Below are 21879 nucleotides of genomic sequence, written 5' to 3'. Positions count from 1 at the left end.
CGGAAGAACTTTGTATCATGTTCTAAATAAAACTTCTAAATTTTTGAAAGATTTTTTACATACATGTTCATAACATCGTAAGACACTCTTTTATAAAAAATTTTAGTTTTTTATCATGTAATAAATTAAATATGAATTTTTCTAAAAGCCAAAATTTCAAGATTATATTAATGAAAATTTGGACCTAATAATAAAATTTTGAGTTACTTTTTTGCGGAAGAACTTTGTATCATGTTCTAAATAAGTATGTAAAAAATATGTTAAAAATTTAAAAGTTTAAGCTCAATTAAGCAAATTTTAATTTTACAAGAACTAGAAGTATGTGTTGGTCCCTGTTAAATTAAAACTTGTTTAATTATACTTAAACTTTTATAATTTTAAATGATTTTTAACAGACATGTTAAGAACATTATAATAATCTCTTTTATAAAAAATTAGAATTTTTTTAGCATGTAATGAATTAAATATAATTTTTTTAAAACGGCAAAAATTCAAGATAAAACTAACGAAAATTTGGACCTAAAAATAAAATTTTGAGCTAACTTATTGCGGCGGGACATTTTATAATGTTTTAAATAAGTATGTAAAAAATCATTAAAAAATTTAAAATTTTAAGCATAATTAAACAAATTTTAATTTAACAGGGACTAAAAACACTAACGAAAAATTTCGTAGGGAGTAAAAAGTGTGATTTATTTTTAAGAAGTGTGATTACTATGAATTATGTTGATGAACCATTGAAATGAAATTTTTAAGAAGTTGTTTATGTTGAGGCCGAAGTGTCATTTTGTTGAATAATGAAATGTTTTTCCGCTGCGATGTAATTTGAATTATTGATAAAAGGTGTTTAAATAAATAGTAATTTTACTCTATTTATCTTTTAAGGAAGTGTGACATCCTGTTTAAGTTGAATACTCTGATTTTTATGTATTATTTTACATGTTTGGAAAAAGGGGTGTTACATTCTGCCGTAGAAGGTGCTGCATACTCTTTGAGAGTACAATTTGCGGCCATTTGGTTATTGCGTGAATCTCTTTTTCTTTGATGAAACAACCTTTCAATCTTAGGAATTGGTTCAACAAAATTTTCGAGACTTATGGTTCTTCGCATTCAAAGAATTAGATAATCCAAAAGTAAAAAAAATTAAAAGAAATATTGTGATTTGCATTAATCAAGAGAAATAAAAATTCTTCTGCATCAAAAAAGAAATCAAGATGTATAGAATAGGGGTAAAAAGAGAATTATGAGGAGGGGGGGTCTAAAAAGAAATTCTAAAATATTGCCGTAAAGAGAATTATTTGTGGAAGAAAAGCCCAACTTTGAAACTATTTATATGCCTTTGGACGTTTCGAAAAGCATAACAAACAATAGGAAGTTATACCCTACACCCCTACATTTATACCTTCACCCCAACAATTAACTTAAAGTACCAAATTTACCCTTTTTTTTCTGGAAAAGCACAAGTGTTCACCCCCACCTTTTAGCACAGCAAACAGTAAGAACCTTTCTTTATTCAAAACTTTGGATTTGTTATAAATATATTATAGTGGATGTCCACCCACTATACTTACCATGCTCTTCTATTTTCCCTATAAATAGGGTACTTTGTAATAGAAACAGAAGAAGAGAAAATAATACAACTTCTCTCACTTTTCTCTCTTTCTCTTCATTAATCTATATTTTATAACACGTTATCAGCACGATTGTTTCTAACCGGGAGTTTACACTACTGCTACGTATGATACCTATACTCATCACTTTAATATCACTACTTAATATTGCTATGTATATCATTTATCTTTATCATCTTAATATTATTATTATCTGCCCCGGTTATAGAAAACTGGCAATTCGTCAAGTGATTTATAACTAGAGTGGCTATTATTGTTATTATTACTTTACTTCTTATTATAGAAAACTGGCAACTCGTCAAGTGATCTATAATAAGTATGGATATTATTATTTAAAGTGGTGGTCTAAAACCCCATATATACTATATTATCACGAAAGATAATTTCGAGTAGTGATACTAACTTTTATATTTAATGGAGGTCTAAAACCCCATATATACTATATTATCACGAAAGATAATTTTGAGTAGTGATACTAACCAAAGTTATGCGATCCTTTCATACCAAAGTCATGTCCTTAATGTGTGAAAATTATATTTTATGTCATGTTTTCAAACTGCTCCACCGCAAGCTATGTGTGTTCTCTGCAACAATCTATACATAGCTGAACTATTTCAAAGGAAAAACTAAGCCATGCATTTAATGCACTATATAGAAAACTTGACAATTGTTTGTTGCAATTTTCTTTTTGACTGGAGCATGCACCATGTGATGTTGCAATTTTCCTTATTGAAAAACTCATGTGTTACTTCTTTTCTTTTGTCCGCGTGAAGTTTTTTTTTTTTAGCATTTGACTGGAATAAAAAAATGGTATTGCAGACCATTTGAAAAATCATGTCCTAACTTAGATGATATTTAACGCTTAAAATATTTTTCTCATTATTCAACGGTTATGAATAGTGATTTCAACAGTCATGAACAGTGAAATCAACGGTCATGAACAGTGATTTCAACGGTCATGAACAGTAATTTCAACGGTCATGAACGGTGATTTAACGGTAACAATAACGGTCATTTTTATAAAATTCACTCTATAAATACCTCACCTTCATTCATATTTTTTTACATCTCAAAATATTTACCCATACTTACAAAATGGCTAAAATCCTTTTTCTATGCATCACTCTATTTGTGGTTATTGTGTTCTTCTTCTTTTTCACTCATATTGAAGAATTAGGAGAAGATTTTATACTATTAGCTATAATTTTCGTTTTACCATTATTAGTCTTTGCTTGTATTATTACTTTTTATTTTCGTGGAGGATTAGATTAAAATATTATATTATCATGTTTTGTAATCATTGCTATTAAATAAAATGGTTTTTTTTCGTCATAATATATATATATATGTGTGTATATTTAATGATGATTATGCTCTTCTGTATTATAGATTGAATCATGTCGAACCTTGCAAAACTTGATTTTGAGGCTCTTAATATTTCTGGAAATAATTATCTGGCTTGGGCTCTAGATGCCAAAATTCATTTAAATGCCGAAGGGCATGGAGATACAATTAAAGAAGGAAACAAAACAACTGAACAACAAAAGGCTAAGGCCATGATATTCCTTCGTCACCACCTTCATAAGGATCTAAAAAATGAATACCTTACCATAGAAGATCCAAAAGATCTTTGGGACAATTTAAAAGAAAGGTTTGACCATCAGAAAACTGTCATCCTTCCTAATGCTCGTAATGAATGGTTATATTTGCGTTTACAGGACTTTAAGTCTGTAATCGAATATAACTCGGCTGTATTTAAGATTACTTCTCTATTAACACTGTGTGGAGAAAAGGTGACTGATGCGCAGATGTTAGAAAAAACATTCTCCATTTTTCATGCATCTAATGTAATCCTGCAGCAACAATACCGTCAAAAGGGTTTTAAAAGGTATTGTGACTTAATATCATGCCTGCTTGTGGCAGAACAAAATAACGAGCTTTTGATGAAAAATCACTCGGCTCGTCCCACTGGTAGTGCTCCATTCCCAGAAGTGAATGTAGCAACACATGATCACTATGGACAAAATCGTGTTCGTGGCCGTGGTCATGGTCGTGGACGTGGACGTGGACGTGGTCGTGGTTATGGAAGGGGACGTGGTTTTGGTTTTAATCGTAATCACAATGGAGATTACAAGAACACATACTCTCACCAAAACAAAAACACATTTTCTCACCAGAAGATGAAAAATGTTGTAAAGAATGATATTGGTCAAAGCAGCAAAAGTAATGAGAGTATTTGCTATCGTTGTGGAGGAAAAGGTCATTGGAGTCGTACCTGTCGTACGCCAAAACATCTTGTTGATCTTTACCAACAATCACTTCAAAATAAGGATAAAAGGGCTGAAACGCACTTTGCATGCGAAAATGATGAAGATGATTATGGTAATATGGAAAGTACCCACTTAGATGCTGCTGATTTCTTTGTTGATCCTGATGAAAAGATTGACCATCTCATTAGAGATGAAAATATCCAGGAATAGAACCCCACCTATAAAATGTTTAAGAGTACCTTTTATTTTCTTATAATAAAAGTGTTGTATGATATGTTTTTATCTAATGATAATAAAAGTTTTACAGTCTTATGTTGTATCTATTTATTTTATGTTATGTTTTATCTGATAATAATAAATGTTTTTATAGTAATTCTTATATTCATACTTATCTCTTATTTGTTCATTTTTAGATAGAATGAGTATTAACATTAACCCCAATAATGGAGATATGTGTCTCGCTGATAGTGGAACAACTCATACAATTTTCAAGGATAAAAAATATTTCTCTTCTTTTCTAAAGCAACAAACCGGTGTTAGTACCATATCTGGAAGTTCAAAAATAATTGAAGGCTCCGGAAGAGCTAATGTAATATTGTGTGGAGGAACAAATTTAAACATTGAGAATGCATTATATTCTCCCAAGTCTCATAGGAATTTATTAAGTTTCAAGGATATTCGTCTAAATGGATATCATATTGAAACAAGAAATGAAGGAAATATTGAATATCTTTATATAACGAGACATCATTTGGATAAAATAAGTGTAGTGGAAAAGTTACCTTCCTTTTCCTCTGGTTTGTACTACACTTATATAAGTGCAATTGAAGCACATGTGATTGTAAACCAGAAGATTACAAATCATAATAAATTTGTTGCTTGGCATGACCGGTTGGGACATCCCGGGTATATAATGATGCGAAAAATAATTGATAATTCTTGTGGTCATCAATTGAAGAACCAGGAGATTCTTCAATCTAATAAATTCTCATGTACCTCTTGTTCACAAGGGAAATTGATAATCAGGCCATCACCAACAAAAGTTGGAAGTGAATCTCTAAATTTTTTAGAGCGAATACATGGTGATATTTGTGGGCCAATACACCCACCATGTGGACCATTTAGATACTTTATGGTTTTAATTGATGCATCAACTAGATGGTCACATGTTTGTTTATTATCAACTCGCAACCAGGCGTTTGCGAGATTGCTAGCTCAACTAATTCGAATAAGAGCTCATTTCCCTGATTATCCTGTCAAGAAAATACGACTTGATAATGCCGCTGAGTTCTCATCTCAATCATTTAATGAATATTGTATGTCCATTGGAATTGACATTGAACATCCTGTAGCACATGTTCATACACAAAATGGACTTGCGGAATCATTTATCAAGCGTATACAGTTAATTGCAAGACCACTTCTCATGAGATGCAAATTACCCATTTCCACTTGGGGACATGCAATTTTGCATGCTGCATCTTTGATTCGCATCAGGCCAACAAGTTATCATAACTCCTCCCCTTTAGAAATGGTTCTTGGTCGAGAACCTAATATTTCCCATCTAAGAATTTTTGGATGTGCGGTGTATGTTCCAATTCCTTCACCACAACGCACTAAGATGGGTCCTCAACGAAGGTTGGGAATATATGTTGGATATGAATCTTCATCCATTATAAAGTATCTCGAACCAACAACAGGAGATTTATTTACAGCTCGATTTGCTGATTGTCATTTTGATGAATCAAATTTCCCAATATTAGGGGGAGAGAAAATGCAGCTAAAAAGGGAGATCAGTTGGAATGAATCTTCATTATCTCATCTTGATTCTCGAACTAAACAATGTGAACTCGAAGTTCAAAAGATAATTCATTTGCAAAGTTTATCAAATCAATTACCAAATGCATTCACTGATCCAAAAAGTGTGACTAAATCACATATACCAGCTGCTAATGCTCCAATAAAAATGGATGTCCCTGTTGGACAATCTAAAATTGCAAATGAGTCTGAACCACGCTTGAAGCGTGGTAGACCAATCGGTTCCAAAGATAAAAATCCTCGAGCAAGAAAAGGAGCAAAAAGGGAAGATGACCCAAAAGAGGATATAGAAACTCTAAAAGAGTCTTCTAACATAATCAATATTTCAGTTCCAGAAGAACCTAATCAGATATCTGAAATACCTGAAAATCAAGAGATCTCAATAAATTATGTCACCAATGGAATACAATGGAACCGAGATGAAGTCAACCTTGATGATGCTTTTGCATATCATATAGCGTTAAATGTGATAAATGATAATGATGATCAAGAACCAAGGTCTATTAAGGAATGTAGACAAGGCAAAAATTGGCCAAAATGGAAAGATGCAATTGAAGCAGAATTAAATTCTCTTAATAAGAGAAAAGTTTTTGGACATGTTGTCCGAACACCTAAAGATGTGAAGCCAGTTGGATATAAATGAGTGTTTGTCCGAAAACGCAATGAGAATGGTGAAATTGCAAGATACAAAGCAAGACTTGTTGCTCAAGGGTTTTCCCAAAGACCCGGAATTGATTTTGATGAGACATACTCACCTGTAGTTGATGCAACTACTTTTAGATACTTAATGAGCCTTATAGCTCATGAAGGGCTCAATTTGCACATGTTGGATGTTATTACAGCCTACTTGTATGGCTCACTTGACAGTGACATTTACATGAAACTCCCTGAAGGATTTAATTTGCCTGAAACAAATAATTCAGGATCTAGGGATGACTACTCCATAAAATTATATAAGTCTCTCTATGGGCTAAAACAATCAGGACGCATGTGGTACAATCGCCTCAGTGAATATTTGCTGAAGGAAGGATATAAAAATGATTCCATTTGTCCATGTATTTTTATGAAAAGATCTGGAAAAGAATTTGCTATAATTGCTGTCTATGTTGATGACATAAACATTATCGGAACTCCTGAAGAGCTTCCAAAAGCCATAGATTGCTTAAAGAAAGAATTCGAGATGAAAGACTTAGGAAAGACAAAGTTTTGTCTTGGATTACAAATTGAGTACCTAAATGGCGGGATTCTTGTGCATCAAGAAGCTTACACAACAAGAGTGTTAAAGCGATTTTACATGGAAAAATCTCATCCATTATCTACTCCAATGATTGTTAGATCACTGGATGTAAAGAAAGATCCTTTCAGACCTCAAGAAGAAGATGAAGAAATACTTGGTCCTGAAGTACCATATCTCAGTGCAATAGGTGCATTGATGTATCTTGCTAATAATACACGTCCCGATATATCATTTTCTGTCAATCTATTAGCAAGATATAGTTCTTCACCTACACAAAGACATTGGAATGGGATTAAGCATGTACTTCGTTACCTTCGAGGTACAATGGATATGGGATTGTTTTATCCTAAAGTACCCAAACTAGAATTAATTGGTTATGCAGATGCAGGTTATTTGTCAGATCCTCACCATGGTAGATCACAAACAGGTTATTTGTTTACAAGTGGAGATACAGCAATTTCATGGAGATCTGTGAAACAGACAATAACAGCAACATCATCAAATCATGCGGAACTTTTAGCATTACATGAGGCAAGTAGAGAATGTGTTTGGTTAAGATCCATGATTAAGCACATCCAAAAGAATTGTGGTTTATCCTCTGGAAGAATGGATGCAACAATAATTTACGAAGATAATACAGCATGCATCGCTCAGTTGAAAGAAGGATACATTAAAGGAGACCGAACAAAACATATTTCTCCAAAATTCTTTTTCACTCATGATCTTCAAAAGAATGGTGAGGTCAACATTCAACAAATTCGTTCGTGTGATAATCTTGCAGATGTTTTTACAAAGTCACTCCCAAGTAAAGTTTTTGAGAAACTTGTACTAAAAGTTGGTCTTCGTCGTCTAAGAGATATTTGTCTTCATGAGGGGGAGAAATAAATGTATTCTGCACTCTTTTTTCCTTCACCTAGGTTTTATCCCATTGGGTTTTCCTGGTAAGGTTTTTAATGAGGCAGTTCACACTTAAAAGGATATTGTACTCTTTTTCTTTCACTAGAATTTTTTTTCCACTGGGTTTTTATTCTAGTAAGGTTTTAATGAGACATATCTTCGGTGGACATCCAAGGGGGAGTGTTATAAATATATTATAGTGGATGTCCACCCACTATACTTACCATGCTCTTCTATTTTCCCTATAAATAGGGTACTTTGTAATAGAAACAAAGAAGAGAAAATAATACAACTTCTCTCACTTTTCTCTCTTTCTCTTCATTAATCTATATTTTATAACAGGATTTGATTTTTCTTTAACATGCATCAATTCTTGCAACCCTTCTCTACACATTGTTGGATTAAAAGTAAATTTAATTAAAATAAATACAATCAAATTAAAAGAGGAGATAAGTGAATTGGGAATTGCAAGAAAGATTGAGAAGCATGCCAAACCCAAAATCTGGAAAATAACAAAAAACCACAAAATTCTTTCATTCATGCATGGCTTTCGTTGGATTACTCATAATCTAAAACCACAAAATTCTTTCATTCATGCATGGCTTTCGTTGGATTACTCATAATCTGGATTTACTATCATAACACCCAAATCTTTGATTCTTTTGAAACAAATACAAAAAGTCAAGAGAATTGATGGTGGCACATGAAACCTTTTTCTAAGATTTGGGTGAGATGGGCCAAGATTAGATGGGAGTGATTAGGTAGGTTTTTTGCTTTTGCTAAAAAAAATGGGAAATGTCAATGAGTTTTCCAAACTTAAATAGCTAACCAGAAATGTATATTAAAGTTTCCCAAAAAACAAAATATATTAAAATGCTATGTGGGGTGAACTCGGAATCTGGAAATTTTGGCAAAAGGGGTAAAATTGGATTTTTAAATAAATTATATGGGTGAAGGTATAATTGTAGGGTACAAGGTAAAATGTCCCAAACAATAACAATGGGTGTGGAGCTGACGGATGGAGCGATAGAGAGAATTTGCAGCGACCGTTTCCGTTTCCGTTTCCGTTACGGTGATACAGAGAAATTTAAGCCGGTGCTGCAAATTATTGATACCGATCTTATAAGCGTCGGTGTTTGTTTGTCCGATGGTACGTATTTTAATCCTGCTGTATTGAATGGCGATTTGGTCATTTCGGAAAAGTTGAAGATAGGCTCCATTATTAAACTCAACGAATTCTCAGTCGATGAACCAATGGAGTTGGACTGTAAGCGTATTATCATCTATGAAATTGAGGTTATAGTCGAAGAATGTGATCCGATAGGAATACCCATCCCGATACAACCCAAGTATGATTCTTCCTCTATCGAAGTGAATCTTACGCAACGGGCCATGGAGACTATGTTTAGCGACAATTTCTCTGTCGTATCTGGTGATGAAGAACAACAATTTGAGCCTATTCTGCAAGTCATCGAAATAACAACCACCAACTTTATTCACCTGTCTGATGGTACGCACTATGATGTTGGACTTCTCGAGGGTGATTTCCTACTAGACATGTATCAGCTGCATAATGGCTCGGTTGTTAAACTCATTGACTACAACATTACCCGAATAAACAACAACACGCACAAGTGAGTTTCTTATTATTGAACATAGTTGAATTGGATTTTATTTCACCAAAATTGTTGAATTGCCCATTTGATTTTTTATTATAAACAGGATCGTCTACATCTCTGACCTTGATGTCATAGTCAACAAATGTGATCGTATCGGACAACCCATCCAACTACCCCTCTCACAAGAAGCGGCGGCTAAACTGAATGGTTTGTTTTATTTCCCTTCCCATCTTATATATTTACTTCCATTCCTCAAGTTTTATGTTTAAACTTTTGCTCTCTATCTGCAGGTACTCTTACATTAGGGGGCGTAGAGAAAATTTTGAGCCCCGATTTCTTTTGTGATTTCTCTTGTGTTGATCAAGAGTTTAAGCCCATTCTTCAAGCTACCGAGGTGTCTACCAACTTTATTTGGATGTCCGATGGTTTTTATACCACTATTGCATTCCTCTCAAAGGATTTCGCAGCCCAAAAGCCGCTGCAGACTGGCTCGGTTTTTAAACTCACTCGCTTCTCCGTGTCTTTAAACCTAAAACACAAGTGAGTTTGCCTTGTCTGTATATTAAGATTGAGATTTCTGGAATGTGGATGCTTTATTTCCCAGAAAAAGGAAGTTGTTTCTTTACTCGTGAATTTGGTTTCCTTACTTATTTTATTTTATTTTATTTTCAGGGTTGTTACCATCTTTGACCTTGAATTCATAACAGACAATTCTGGCCTGATCGGATAACCTTATAGAGCAGTACATACACACTTTGGATTAGGCAATATTTTATCTTTGACAACATTTTATTGCCTAGTCCTACGAATATTTGTCCTACGAAAATGTTGAGTGAACTGCAAAGCATCATTTTAAGTGTAATTCTCTAGTCCTACGAATTTTTTTTCCTTTTGAATGGCAAATATACTCAATCCGTTTCAGCACCTGTCATAGAATGTTTATTTTAGTAAATTTTAGCTCCTGTCATACGAATTGAGCTGTGTTGTTTACTAGTGTGTATTTTATTTTATTTTTGTTGAAAATAATTGTTTACTAGTGTGCATCCCTTACCCGAACACACATATAATTTTATCTTTGATATACAATAGCAGCACATACACACTTTGGATTAAGCGTGTCTCGATATCGGACATGTATTGAATTATATATTTTTTTCAAACTATTAATAATGTGTCAGCGTTTCCATGTTTGTGTGATTACACTCTTTGGATTAGCCTACGATTTTTTTTTTCCTTTTGAATGGCAAATATACTCAATCCGTATATCTATATTATATATAAAGAAAATTACCTTTTCAGCACACTTTTGGGTTGAAATTTTCTTTCCAAAAATACCATTAATTTTTAATTTTAATTTTAAATACAAATAACACATGTAACAAATAGATAAGAATAAATTTAATTTAAGGAGAAAACTTACGCACAATTTCATATGAATTGTTCTTACTTAGCCAATTATAAAATAACACGTGAATTTGTTATCTTTTTCACGTAACAAGCAATTGTCAGTTATTATCTTTTTCTCCATTAAATTCCTCTTTTTTTGTGCACTCTCTCTCTCTCTCTCTCTCTCTCTCTCATAACAACCAATTGTCAATTTTCTAAATATTGTGCACATCTTTTTAATTATTTTAAATCAATATAAAAATTATTCCAACTTCACATTAATGAAAAGTTGAAGAAAAAATTAACTTTCTTCCAACTCCTTTAATTAAAGTTAAGGCTTCAACTATGACTTCAAACATCGCTAGAGTCACACTTAAATTTTTTAACAATTGTTATTCATCTTAATTATAGAATCTTAACTCTTCTTGGAACCCTTGTTTGGAACAAAAATTTGTTTAAATTTGAAGATAACAAGAAACAAATTTTGTTTTAAAAAAACAAACAAACTTTGTTTTAAAAAAAACAAACTTTAGTTTTCCAAATAGATACTCCCTCCGTTTCTTTTTAAGTGTCGTTTTTGAAAATTTCCACGAAAATAGCAAAGTGAATTTTTGCACGTTTTCTTCCTATTATACCCTCTATTTAATCCACCAATATATCTCTATTTTTTGGCACACACTTTATTTTTCCAATAAATTTAATATGTTATATTTTTCTCGTAACAAACATTTTTTTTTTAAGATCGTAATAAACATTTGTTACTTACTATCTTTTTCTCCAACATTTCTTTTTTGTTTGCACACTCTCTCTCATAACAAACAATTGTCGATTTTCTAAATATTGTGCACATCTCTTTAATTAATTTAAGTCAATATCCATTAGTACTCTTGATGAAACTTCTTCTTCTTCATTGTCATCTTGTTTTTGTTCTTGTATCTTGTCAAACGAGTCTTCAACTACTTCTCCCTCTTCACCTTCCATCAGCAGTTCCAATGAGTCTTCCATTCTTTCTTCTTTTTAAACATGCATGGAGTTTTTATTTCTCTCAAATTGTTCTTTTACTTTGCACTTGAAATTTTTAACAATGAGTATTCATCTTATTTATATAATTTTAACTTTTAATAAAATCATTATTATATGTAACAAAATTTTGTTTAAATCTGAAGATAACAAGAAACAAATTTTGTTTTTTAAAAAAATAAACTTTATTTAAAAAAATAAACTTTACTTTTTCAAATATATAGCATTAATTAGTTTTATTAAAAAAAGATAAGAGTAACCAAACAAAGAAAAAGATATAAATAATTGACAAAGGGTATAATTGACAAATCGTACCCTTAAAATATCAAAACGACAGTTAAATAGGAACAAAAAATTCACCCTAAAACAACACTTAAAAAGGAACGGAGGGAGTAGCATTAATTAATCTATTCTCTAATTATAAAACTAAATGTCTACCAAAAATACAATCTTACCCCTTTTTAATTTTTTGACACGTCATCAAAATTATATCCTTTTGTGTCTTTTGTTTCAACCTCCCTCTGTTTTTTCTCTTTTAAAAAACAAATTAAAACAAATGCATTCGATAAAACACACTAACTTAATCTTTTTTTAAATAACAAACAAACTTAATCTTTTATTTTCTAATTATCTATTCTCTAATTATGAAACTTAATGTGTACCATAAATACAATCTTACCCCTTTTTAATTTTTTGAGTCTTCATCAAAATTATATCCTTTTGTGTCTTTTGCTTCAACCTCCCTTTATATTTTCTCTCTTAAAAACAAATTAAAACAAACACACTTGATAAAACACTTTAACTTAATCTTTTTTAAATGAACAAACAAACTTAATCTTAATCCCAATCAAAATAAATTTTTCTATAATTCAACTTCTAAATATCTAAAGAGTTAAAAACAATTTACAAACTATTATCTTTCTCTAATTATTAAAGTTAATCTTTCTATAATTTTTAAAGTTGATGTAATTTTGGAACAAAAAATCCATTTTTTAGAGTTGTATCCAAACAAATTAAATTATTTAAAACATGTGATTTTAATTACAATAACCAAACAAAATAGATCGTTATTTGTTTTTATAAATTCTCTTAATTAATAGATATCAAAAATCACTTTTATTTTAATTTGTAACAAAACGGGTCCTGAATTGTTTTTTTATAAAGAGGTGGTTTTTATTATGATAAAAAAATCTATAAATTATTGAATGTCGTTTTTTTAATTCGTAACAAATTTATCATATATTTAATTTACATTTACTAAAAATAAACTATATGGCGTACATGTTATTTTATCTCATCGTGTGTTTCTAATAAAAAAACATTAATAAATACATTTTGTACTGATACTTAAAAAAACACGGGAAAAAAGTAAATAAAAAAGAAAAAAGCATAGGACTTTTTTTGACAAAAAAAGCATAAGACTATTTCTCAGTGATACATATTCTTACATCTAAATTTATTCAATTATATCCAATTGAATGATCACAAATAACATAATTTCGGAGAGTTACAAAATCTTTCTCGTTTATAAATTATACACGGGTTTTTTTTAGGGAAAATTATACACCGGGTTAGTATTTATTATGAGAAATACAACTACTTTACATAAAACTACACATCTTCAAGATTACTTCTTTTATATAAATGATTTTCATACGCTTTTTGGTTTATCTTAATGTCATATTATAAAATTACTATTTTTAATCGTCATTCATTATTAATCATTATATCCTTACAAATAATGACTATAAAAAAAACACAAGACAAACATTATTCTCTAATTAATTAGACGCTAACTAATATTGTTGTACACGGGACAACAATCAGTCACATATTAATTAGTTAAATTGATTTTATTTTTATGTATTGTATATAGGCATGACAAAAAAACTCATACCCATCTGAACCAAACTCAATTTAATGGGATTTTTCCTGCTTTGACTCGGTTTGAGTTTTCCCCGATTTTAAAACACGGGTATGGGATGAGCAACGGGGATATAGGTATACCCTCCTCGAACCCATACTCAAACTCTTCCCGAATGTTGAAAATCATTTCAGCCACACAATCAGAGTCTCGGTCTATCAGATGACACTCACTTATCAGAGTTCTCCCTATTCCCCATCACCATAGCCATGATCTATCATTGTCATTTCTTTGCAGGATAATGCATTGCAACATTGCGTATGAGGCAGAAAAATACTTCTATTTTATTATAAAAAAAAATCAATTGCAAGGATGAGACGGGGATATCCGAACCTGTCGGAGACAAGGATGAAATTCGATTTCTTATGTGCTGGGTTTGGGTAGGGTAGCGGGTAAGTATATGGTAGTAGGTTATGGGGACGGGGAAGCTAAAATTTGTTCCCACCCGCCCCATTGCCATGCCTAATTATATATTCTAAATAATAGTTGGAGTAATTATAATATAGTAATTATAATTTGATATAAGAATCTTGCACGATATACATATTTATTGGTTATGAACTCATATAGAAATAAAAAAATGCTAAAAAAATTATAAATATTTTTCAATGATATATAAAAATCACAGGCTTATTAACATCCCCCCTATCATTATTGTGATTTTATTATTTATAATATTTTCACATATTTTTGGTCTACCACTTTATAATATTTAATAACAACTATTTCAATATTTTTATTCACATTATAATATTTAATAACAACTATTTCAATATTTTTATTATTATCTTCATCTTTATAATTAATTTTTTTCTTATTTCTCAATGTAAATAATATTGTAAATGCGTTTTGACGCATAAATCGCAATTTAAGGATCAGCCTGTACGGAGCACAGTCCCCGTGCTTAGCACGGGTTGGTTGCTAGTTTTATTGAAAAAAAAAAAGTAATTGACAAAGGGTTTAATTGACAAATCATACCCTTAAATTACCAAAAAAACAGTTAAATAGGAACAAAAAATTCACCCTAAAAAGACACTTAAAAAGGAACGGAGGGAGTACTTGTTAAAAATTTCAAGAAATATGCACAATATTTAGAAAATTGGAAATTGTTTGTTATGAGAGAAAGATAAAACGCACAAAAAATTCGAAATTTGTTGGAAAAAGAGAGTAGTAACTAACAATTGTTTGTTACATATTAAATTTATTGGGAAGATAAAGTGTGTGCAAAAAAATAGGAAATTATTAGTGGATTAAAATAAGGGTATAATAGGAAAAAAGTGTGCAAAAATACACTTCGCTATTTTTGTGTTAAAATTTTAAAACGACACTTAAAAAGGAACAGAGGGAGTAGCATAAAATAAAAACTCATGTTACTTTTTTATCAGCCGATTTTATGTCGTACATCTGTGTTGTTCCCCTCAATACAACCGATAAAGGTTGCCAAGTATTTTCATATCCCTTCCACAAAAAACAATATTTCCTTATTATTTTATTAATATAAGTTATTCTTCTTTAACCTTTGATCAATTGTAACAAACGTGAGTTAAAAATAATGGTAAAGATTGAAATTTAAATCCTTAAAAAAGAAAAATTAGTAACAAACGTGAGCAAAAAATAATGTTAAAGATTAGACTTTAAATCCTCTAAAAAAAAAAATTAGTAACAAACGTGACCAAAAAATAATGTTAAAGATTGGACTTTAAATCCTCTAAAAAAAAAGACCAGTAACAAACGTGAGCAAAAAACATTGTTAAAAATTGGACTTTAAATCCTCTAAAAAAAAGATTAGTAACAAAAATGAGCAAAAAATAATGTTAAAGATTGGACTTTAAATCCTATAAAAAAAAGATCACTAACAAACATGAGCAAAAAATACTATTAAAAATTAGACTTTAAATCCTCTAAAAAAAAGATTAGTAACAAACGTGCCCAAAAAATAATGTTAAAGATTGGACTTTAAATCCTCTAAAAAAAATATTAGTATAAAACGTGAGCAAAAAATAATAATGTTAAAGATTGGACTTTAAACTCCAAAAAAAAAGATTAGTAACAAACGTGACCAAAAAATAATCTTAATAATTATACCAAAATAAAAAAAAAATGTTAAAGATTGAACTTTAAATCCTCTAAAAAAAGATTAGGACTCAAAATATTTTAGAAAAATATTTGTTAGCACTATATTAAATATTAATAAGTAGGGTTCTCACAGTTAATAGTTCGTTCCCGCATTGTTTAGTTTTTCTCAACCTCTTTCAACCCTCTGCATCAAAATTCAGAATTAACCTGTTTATTTTTTTTTTCTTTTTCTTTCATGTTACAACTAATCAAAGTCGATTAATTTTATGGATTATATATTTGACTTTGATGGTTATAAGCGGTTATGATTCAAATTGTTTACGACTAATTTTAAGAATTATTTGACTTCGTTGATTTATAATTGCTTATACAAACTATGATAGCGTACTTTTTTTTTTTATATATATATTGTTCTGGACCGGCCAAAAGGATACTTGGCCCATTAACTTAGGCTCAATATCTTTCAAAGCCCAAACTCCACGTTTGGCATTATTGCTCGCAACATACCCTCTCTCCGCGAGGGGGGTGCACGAAGCAAACGAGACCGGCTCAAACGAACCCCAACGTCTCTTTGCACATTCTGCACGTTCCCGCAATAAACTCTCTGGCGGTTACACTTCCCACAATTTCGTAACCGCCAGAGCCAGGTGTGCCTCCTCAACGGCTCTGTAGCTCTCCACCTCTATAAATAGGGGACTCAATGCAGTCCCCAAGGTAGAACTCTTTCTTCCTCTAAACCCTCACTCTCTGATCTCTACTGACTTGAGCGTCGGAGTGCCTGCAGGTACACACCCCCCATCCGCTCCAAGAAGCATTCTGACGTATTCCATCACCGTCACAACCACCCCATTCAAAGCACCGGCAGTCACCTTCTGATCAGGTACGATCAGTGGCGCCGTCTGTGGGAAATATATAAGCTCCCCCGTTTTTACCCCTAAAAACCAAAGCTTTCCATAAAAATATCATGGCTGCCAACGGTGCCAAATCCCAGTTACGGAGTGAAGTGCGCATTCCTCAACGGGATGGCATGACATACTCACCGTCACCTGTGGATACACCCAAGGAGGAACCAACTCAAATAATTCCTCTCCAGCAAAGGCCTCTGCAGGGTCCCAGCCGCCCTACAGAGACACCAGAAGATGCAACAACCGGCGTACACATCGGTAACCTGATCCGCACGGTTCAACGACAGACGTGTTAATCGAGGAACAGAACCGTCGACTAATGGATCTGGAGCAAGCACGTCCAACCGTCCAAGCCAGGCGATTTCTCTCCCCAATACGTAATAGACGAGGAGAGAACCCCAGCCAGTCACGTTCCAGATCCCCCCGACATTCGGTGAGCATCTGATCTCCATCCTACACCAGGAGGTCAACTAGGAGGTCTCCCCGACGGTCTCCACCTAGGAGATCTCCTCCAAGGCGGTCTCCACCCAGAAGATCTCCTCCAGGACGGGCCTCGTCGAGGAGATCCCCTCCACGTCGGACCCCTCCCGGGAGATCTCCGCCCAGGCGCAACGGGCGTTCATGGTCGCCTTCCAGTTCAGGGGACACTCGCGATACCCGAACAGACCGCAACGCTTACGGTCCATTCACACGACGTATCCGGGAAGCTCCCATACCTCGCGGACTGGAAAAGCCGCCGCAAATGGACTCATACGACGGGACTACCGATCCGGATGAGCACATCGAAGCAGTTCTCACCTACAGATCGGTGCGTGGCGCCGTCAAATGTAAGCTCTTCGTCACCACACTGAGACGAGGAGCAGTCACGTGGTTCAAGAACTTGAGTAGAAACTCCATCGACTCTTGGAGCGACCTTTGCAACGAGTTCACCACCCATTTCACTACGTCAAGGACGCAAACAAAAACGGTGACTTCTCTCGAAGCCATCGTCCAAGGAAGAAGCAAACCTCTTCGAGACTACATCGAGAGGTTCAATAAAGAAGCCGTCCAGGTCAGAGGTACCAACGAGACAATGAAGTTGTACCTCATCGCCAAAGGTCTGCGCGAAGATACAGACGTCAAGAAAGCTGTCCTCTTAGATCGCCCAAGGACTCTCAACGAGTTCCTAACGATCGCCAAGACCTACATTGCCTGCGAAGAGGCCTTGTACGCAGACAGCCTTAACAAGGTCAGGAACGAGGAGCCTGCTGCTGAATCCTCCAAAAAACCCTTCCACGAGAAAAAGAAGGAAGGCACAGCTGCTCGAGAAAGCAAGAGGCCCAGTGGCCACTTCTCCGAGTACACTCTATTGGCCATGTTAAGGGAGAAAATCCTCGATGAGATCGCTGTAGCCGATCTAGCAGAAGTCGGCATCAAGCCGCCTAAAGCTCCATCTCATGCGAGGAAAGGGATCGACAAAATAAAATATTGTCGTTTCCATAAATGTCACGGACACACCACCGATGACTGCATCCATCTGAAGGATGCCAATGAACTCCTCATCCAGAGAGGCCGACTCAAACAGTACGTGAAAAATCCTGAAGCAGAAAGGAAAGTAGTCGAACTCGTTGGTGACGGTTCTGAGCCAGGAAGGACCATTGCCATGTCCGTGGAGCACCTCGGCGGTTTCCCTGACAACGTGGAAATCACCCCCTATTCGTGCACCTGTGAGCAGTTCCCTACTGCCAACATCATCACAGGAGGAACGCTGAACGTCTCCATGGGCAGCATGAAGAAGAAATTCGAGGAGCTCATGAGCGTCAATGCGATAGCCCCCTCCCTTCGTGAAGGAAGGCCACCTTTGGCGTTCTACGACTCTGAACTACCTGGTGGGGCTTCAAATTCCGCCATTCCTTTGCTCGTGCGAGCATCGATGGCCAACACAGATGTCCGACGGGTCCTGATAGACACAGGGGCCTCATGGGACATCATGTACACCAGCCTGTTCAAAACTCTCCAACTAACGGAGAAAAACCTTTCTCCCTACGTTGGGGATGAACTCTACGGCTTCAACGGCTCATCTACTCAACCATGGGGGTACGTAGAGCTACTGGTATCTTTCGGCGAAAAGGAGACCAAGAAAACAATAAAGGTCCCATTCTTGGTGATCGACTGTCCCTCTCTCTATAATTGCATTATAGGGAGAACTGGACTCGCCCAGCTAGGGGCCGCATGTTCAACCGCTCATCTGAAGTTGAAATACCATGCAAAGGATGGCATCATCACCTCTCTCAGCGGAGACATCGAAGCTGCAAGAAGATGCTTCCTCCAAGCCAACAAAACCCAGAACTTGGTTTCCCAATCCAACAGGCCTACTGAGGACAAAGGGAAAACTGCTGCGAGTATTATGGATGCCAACTTGGTCGAACTTGACCCCAGGTTCACCAAGGAAGACCTAAAGGAACAGAAACGGGAAAAGAAGGATTCGCTCAATGCGAAACTTCTTAGACCTATTCCTGACGGTGAGTTCGAGCTGGTCCCTTTCGGAAGCGACCCCTCGAAAAACTTTAAGATCGGCAAGGATCTCCCCGAACTTGTCAAGAGCCAGCTGATCACCTGCCTCAGAGAGAACGCTGACCTGTTCGCATGGAGTGCGGCCGACATGCCCGAAATCGACCCTAACGTCGCTTGTCACCAGCTGACAGTGGATCCTGGAGTTAGCGCTGTAGCCCAGCGGCGAAGAAAGCAGTTTCCTGAAAAGTCGGAGGCTGCGGAAAAAGCTGTAAAAGACCTCCTAGAGGCAAATTTTATTTCTGAGGCCAAATACACTACCTGGCTTTCCAATGTTGTACTTGTCAAGAAATCTAATGGAAAATGGCGTATGTGTGTTGACTATACCGATCTTAATAGGGCTTTGCCCTAAAGACGCATATCCTCTTCCTAACATCGATAAACTCGTTGATAATTCCTCTGGCTATAAACTTTTATCCTTCATGGACGCCTATTCTGGGTACAATCAGATACCCATGGCTGAAGAAGATAAAACGAAAACAGCCTTCATGACCGAATCAGGGAACTATTACTACAACGTAATGCCCTTCGGTCTACAAAATGCGGGGGCCACTTATCAACGTATGATGAACAAAGTCTATGACAAGACACTTCTTGGTGACATTCTCGAGGTCTACATGGACGACATGATCGTAAAATCCCAACAAGAGGTGGATCATGCCGCCCACCTCAAAAGAGTGTTCGAACAAACTCGGAAGTACAACATGCGACTCAACCCAGAAAAATGCACCTTTGGAGTCCAAGCGGGTAAGTTCCTTGGTTTCTATCTGACAGAAAGAGGAATTGAAGCGAATCTAGATAAATGCCGCGCATTTACTGAGCTTCCAACACCCCACTCAAGAAATGCATCCAAACGCTCAACGGTATGCTGATTGCCCTCTCAAGGTTCGTGGCTAAATCCGCTCAACACGCACTTCCTTTCTTCAAGCTCTTGAGGAAAGAAACGAAGTTCGAATGGAGGACGAGTGCGAGACCGCTTTGAAGCACCTCAAAGAAATGCTCTCTACGCCACCAGTGCTATCGTGACCAGATCAAGGTGAAATACTATACCTATACCTCTCGGTTTCCTCTGACGCGGTAAGCGCCGTCCTCATTAGAGAAACGGCGGAGGGACAGAAACCGGTATATTTCACCAGCAAAGCATTGTTGGACCAAAAACAAGGTACCAGAGGATTGAAAAGGTGGCTCTCGCACTCCTCACCGCAGCCAGAAGGTTGAGGCAGTACTTCCTAGCACATACGTTGATAGTCCGGACGACACCAACCCATCAGACAAATCCTGGGTCGCCCAGACGTAGCCGGTCGGATGATGAAATGGTCACTCGAACTATCCGAGTTCGACATTCATTACGAATCCAGAAAGGCACTGAAGGCACAAGTGTTCGCCGACTTTCTCGCCGAGATGACTTTCCCGGCTGAGGAAAGCCCTGAGGAATGGACCGTCTTCGCAGATGGGTCATCCAACTCCAAGGGAAGTGGAGCCGGAATAATCATCGAAGACAACAAAGGTATCGTTGTCGAAATTTCCCTCGCTTTGTCTTTTCCTATTACCAACAACACTGCAGAATATGAGGCCTTCTTAGCCGGCTTGCGAACTGCCAAAGACATGGGAGCTCGAAAGGTGAAAATCTCTACCGACTCGCAACTCGTGGCTTCTCAAGTCACGGGAGAGTTCCAGGTAAAAGTGGACCACCTCCATAAGTACGTCCAGTTAGTACTAGAGAAGATAAAAGAATTCGAAAACGTCGAAGTAATCCACGTTCCCCTCGAACAAAATACTTGGAAGGACATTCTTTCAAAACTCGCAAGTACAAGAACTGCGAACGGAAACAAAACAGTCATACAAGAGGTTCTCAGCGAGCCAAGCATCCAGGATAGAGGAACTCTCCCTTTGGAGATCAATGCGATCATCGGAATGGAAGATTGGAGGGGACCCATATCTCGATACATAGAGAATGGCGAACTCCCGGCCAACCCACAAGAAAAAACAAGGCTGAAACGAAGGGCCTGCTCATTCACTTTGGTGGAAGGAACCTTGTACAAAAGAGGCTTCATCACTCCACTAATCAAATGCCTGAGACCTAATGAGACCCAAGAAGTACTCGCCGACATCCACGACGGCATTTTCGGACAACACCTTGGTGCAAAAGCTCTCGCAAAGAAGGTTCTACGGGCAGGTTACTATTGGCCTACAATGTTGAAAGACGCCCAAGATTACGTGAACCTCTGCGATAAATGCCAGCGACACGGGGACATGCACCTAACACCCCCCGCTGAGCTAACGTCCTTGGTTTCCCCTTGGCCTTTTGCATGGTGGGGCATCGACCTTTTAGGACCATTCCCCAAAGCCACAGGGCAGCTCAAATATCTGGTAGTCGCAATCGACTACTCAACCAAATGGATCGAAGCCGAACCATTGGCCAAGATCACAGCTAAAAACATACTCCGCTTCTTCAAAAGAAATATCTTAGCCAGATTTGGAGTACCAGCATTAGTGATATCCGACAATGGTACACAGTTCACGGACCAAAGGTTCCAGGACTACCT

General features: G+C 35.7%; 3 protein-coding genes across 3 annotated transcripts; all 3 read left to right on the top strand.

Annotated features, from left to right (window-relative positions):
- The first annotated feature begins 3028 nt into the window (after positions 1–3028).
- LOC146929516 (uncharacterized) lies at positions 3029–4111 on the top strand. Its single transcript, XM_085707345.1, has one exon. The coding sequence runs from the start codon at positions 3029–3031 to the stop codon at positions 4109–4111; it is 1083 nt and encodes a 360-aa protein (XP_085563471.1).
- Positions 4112–8846: 4735 nt separating this feature from the next.
- LOC146929515 (uncharacterized) lies at positions 8847–10445 on the top strand. The gene is made up of 4 exons (XM_085701405.1): positions 8847–9487; positions 9576–9679; positions 9763–10012; positions 10145–10445. Exons 1-4 carry the CDS (start codon positions 8853–8855, stop codon positions 10200–10202), a joined length of 1047 nt encoding a protein of 348 aa, XP_085557531.1. The 5' UTR covers positions 8847–8852; the 3' UTR covers positions 10203–10445.
- Positions 10446–16842: 6397 nt separating this feature from the next.
- LOC146929514 (uncharacterized) lies at positions 16843–20205 on the top strand. The gene is made up of 3 exons (XM_085707344.1): positions 16843–17072; positions 17246–19544; positions 19921–20205. Exons 1-3 carry the CDS (start codon positions 16843–16845, stop codon positions 20203–20205), a joined length of 2814 nt encoding a protein of 937 aa, XP_085563470.1.
- Positions 20206–21879: the final 1674 nt, after the last annotated feature.

The sequence above is a fragment of the Medicago sativa genome, chromosome 4 (assembly GCF_051527215.1).
Source record: "Medicago sativa cultivar Bolivia chromosome 4, Bolivia_mono, whole genome shotgun sequence".
Taxonomy (NCBI): Eukaryota; Viridiplantae; Streptophyta; class Magnoliopsida; order Fabales; family Fabaceae; genus Medicago; species Medicago sativa.
This window is presented reverse-complemented; position numbering and strand designations above follow the sequence as displayed.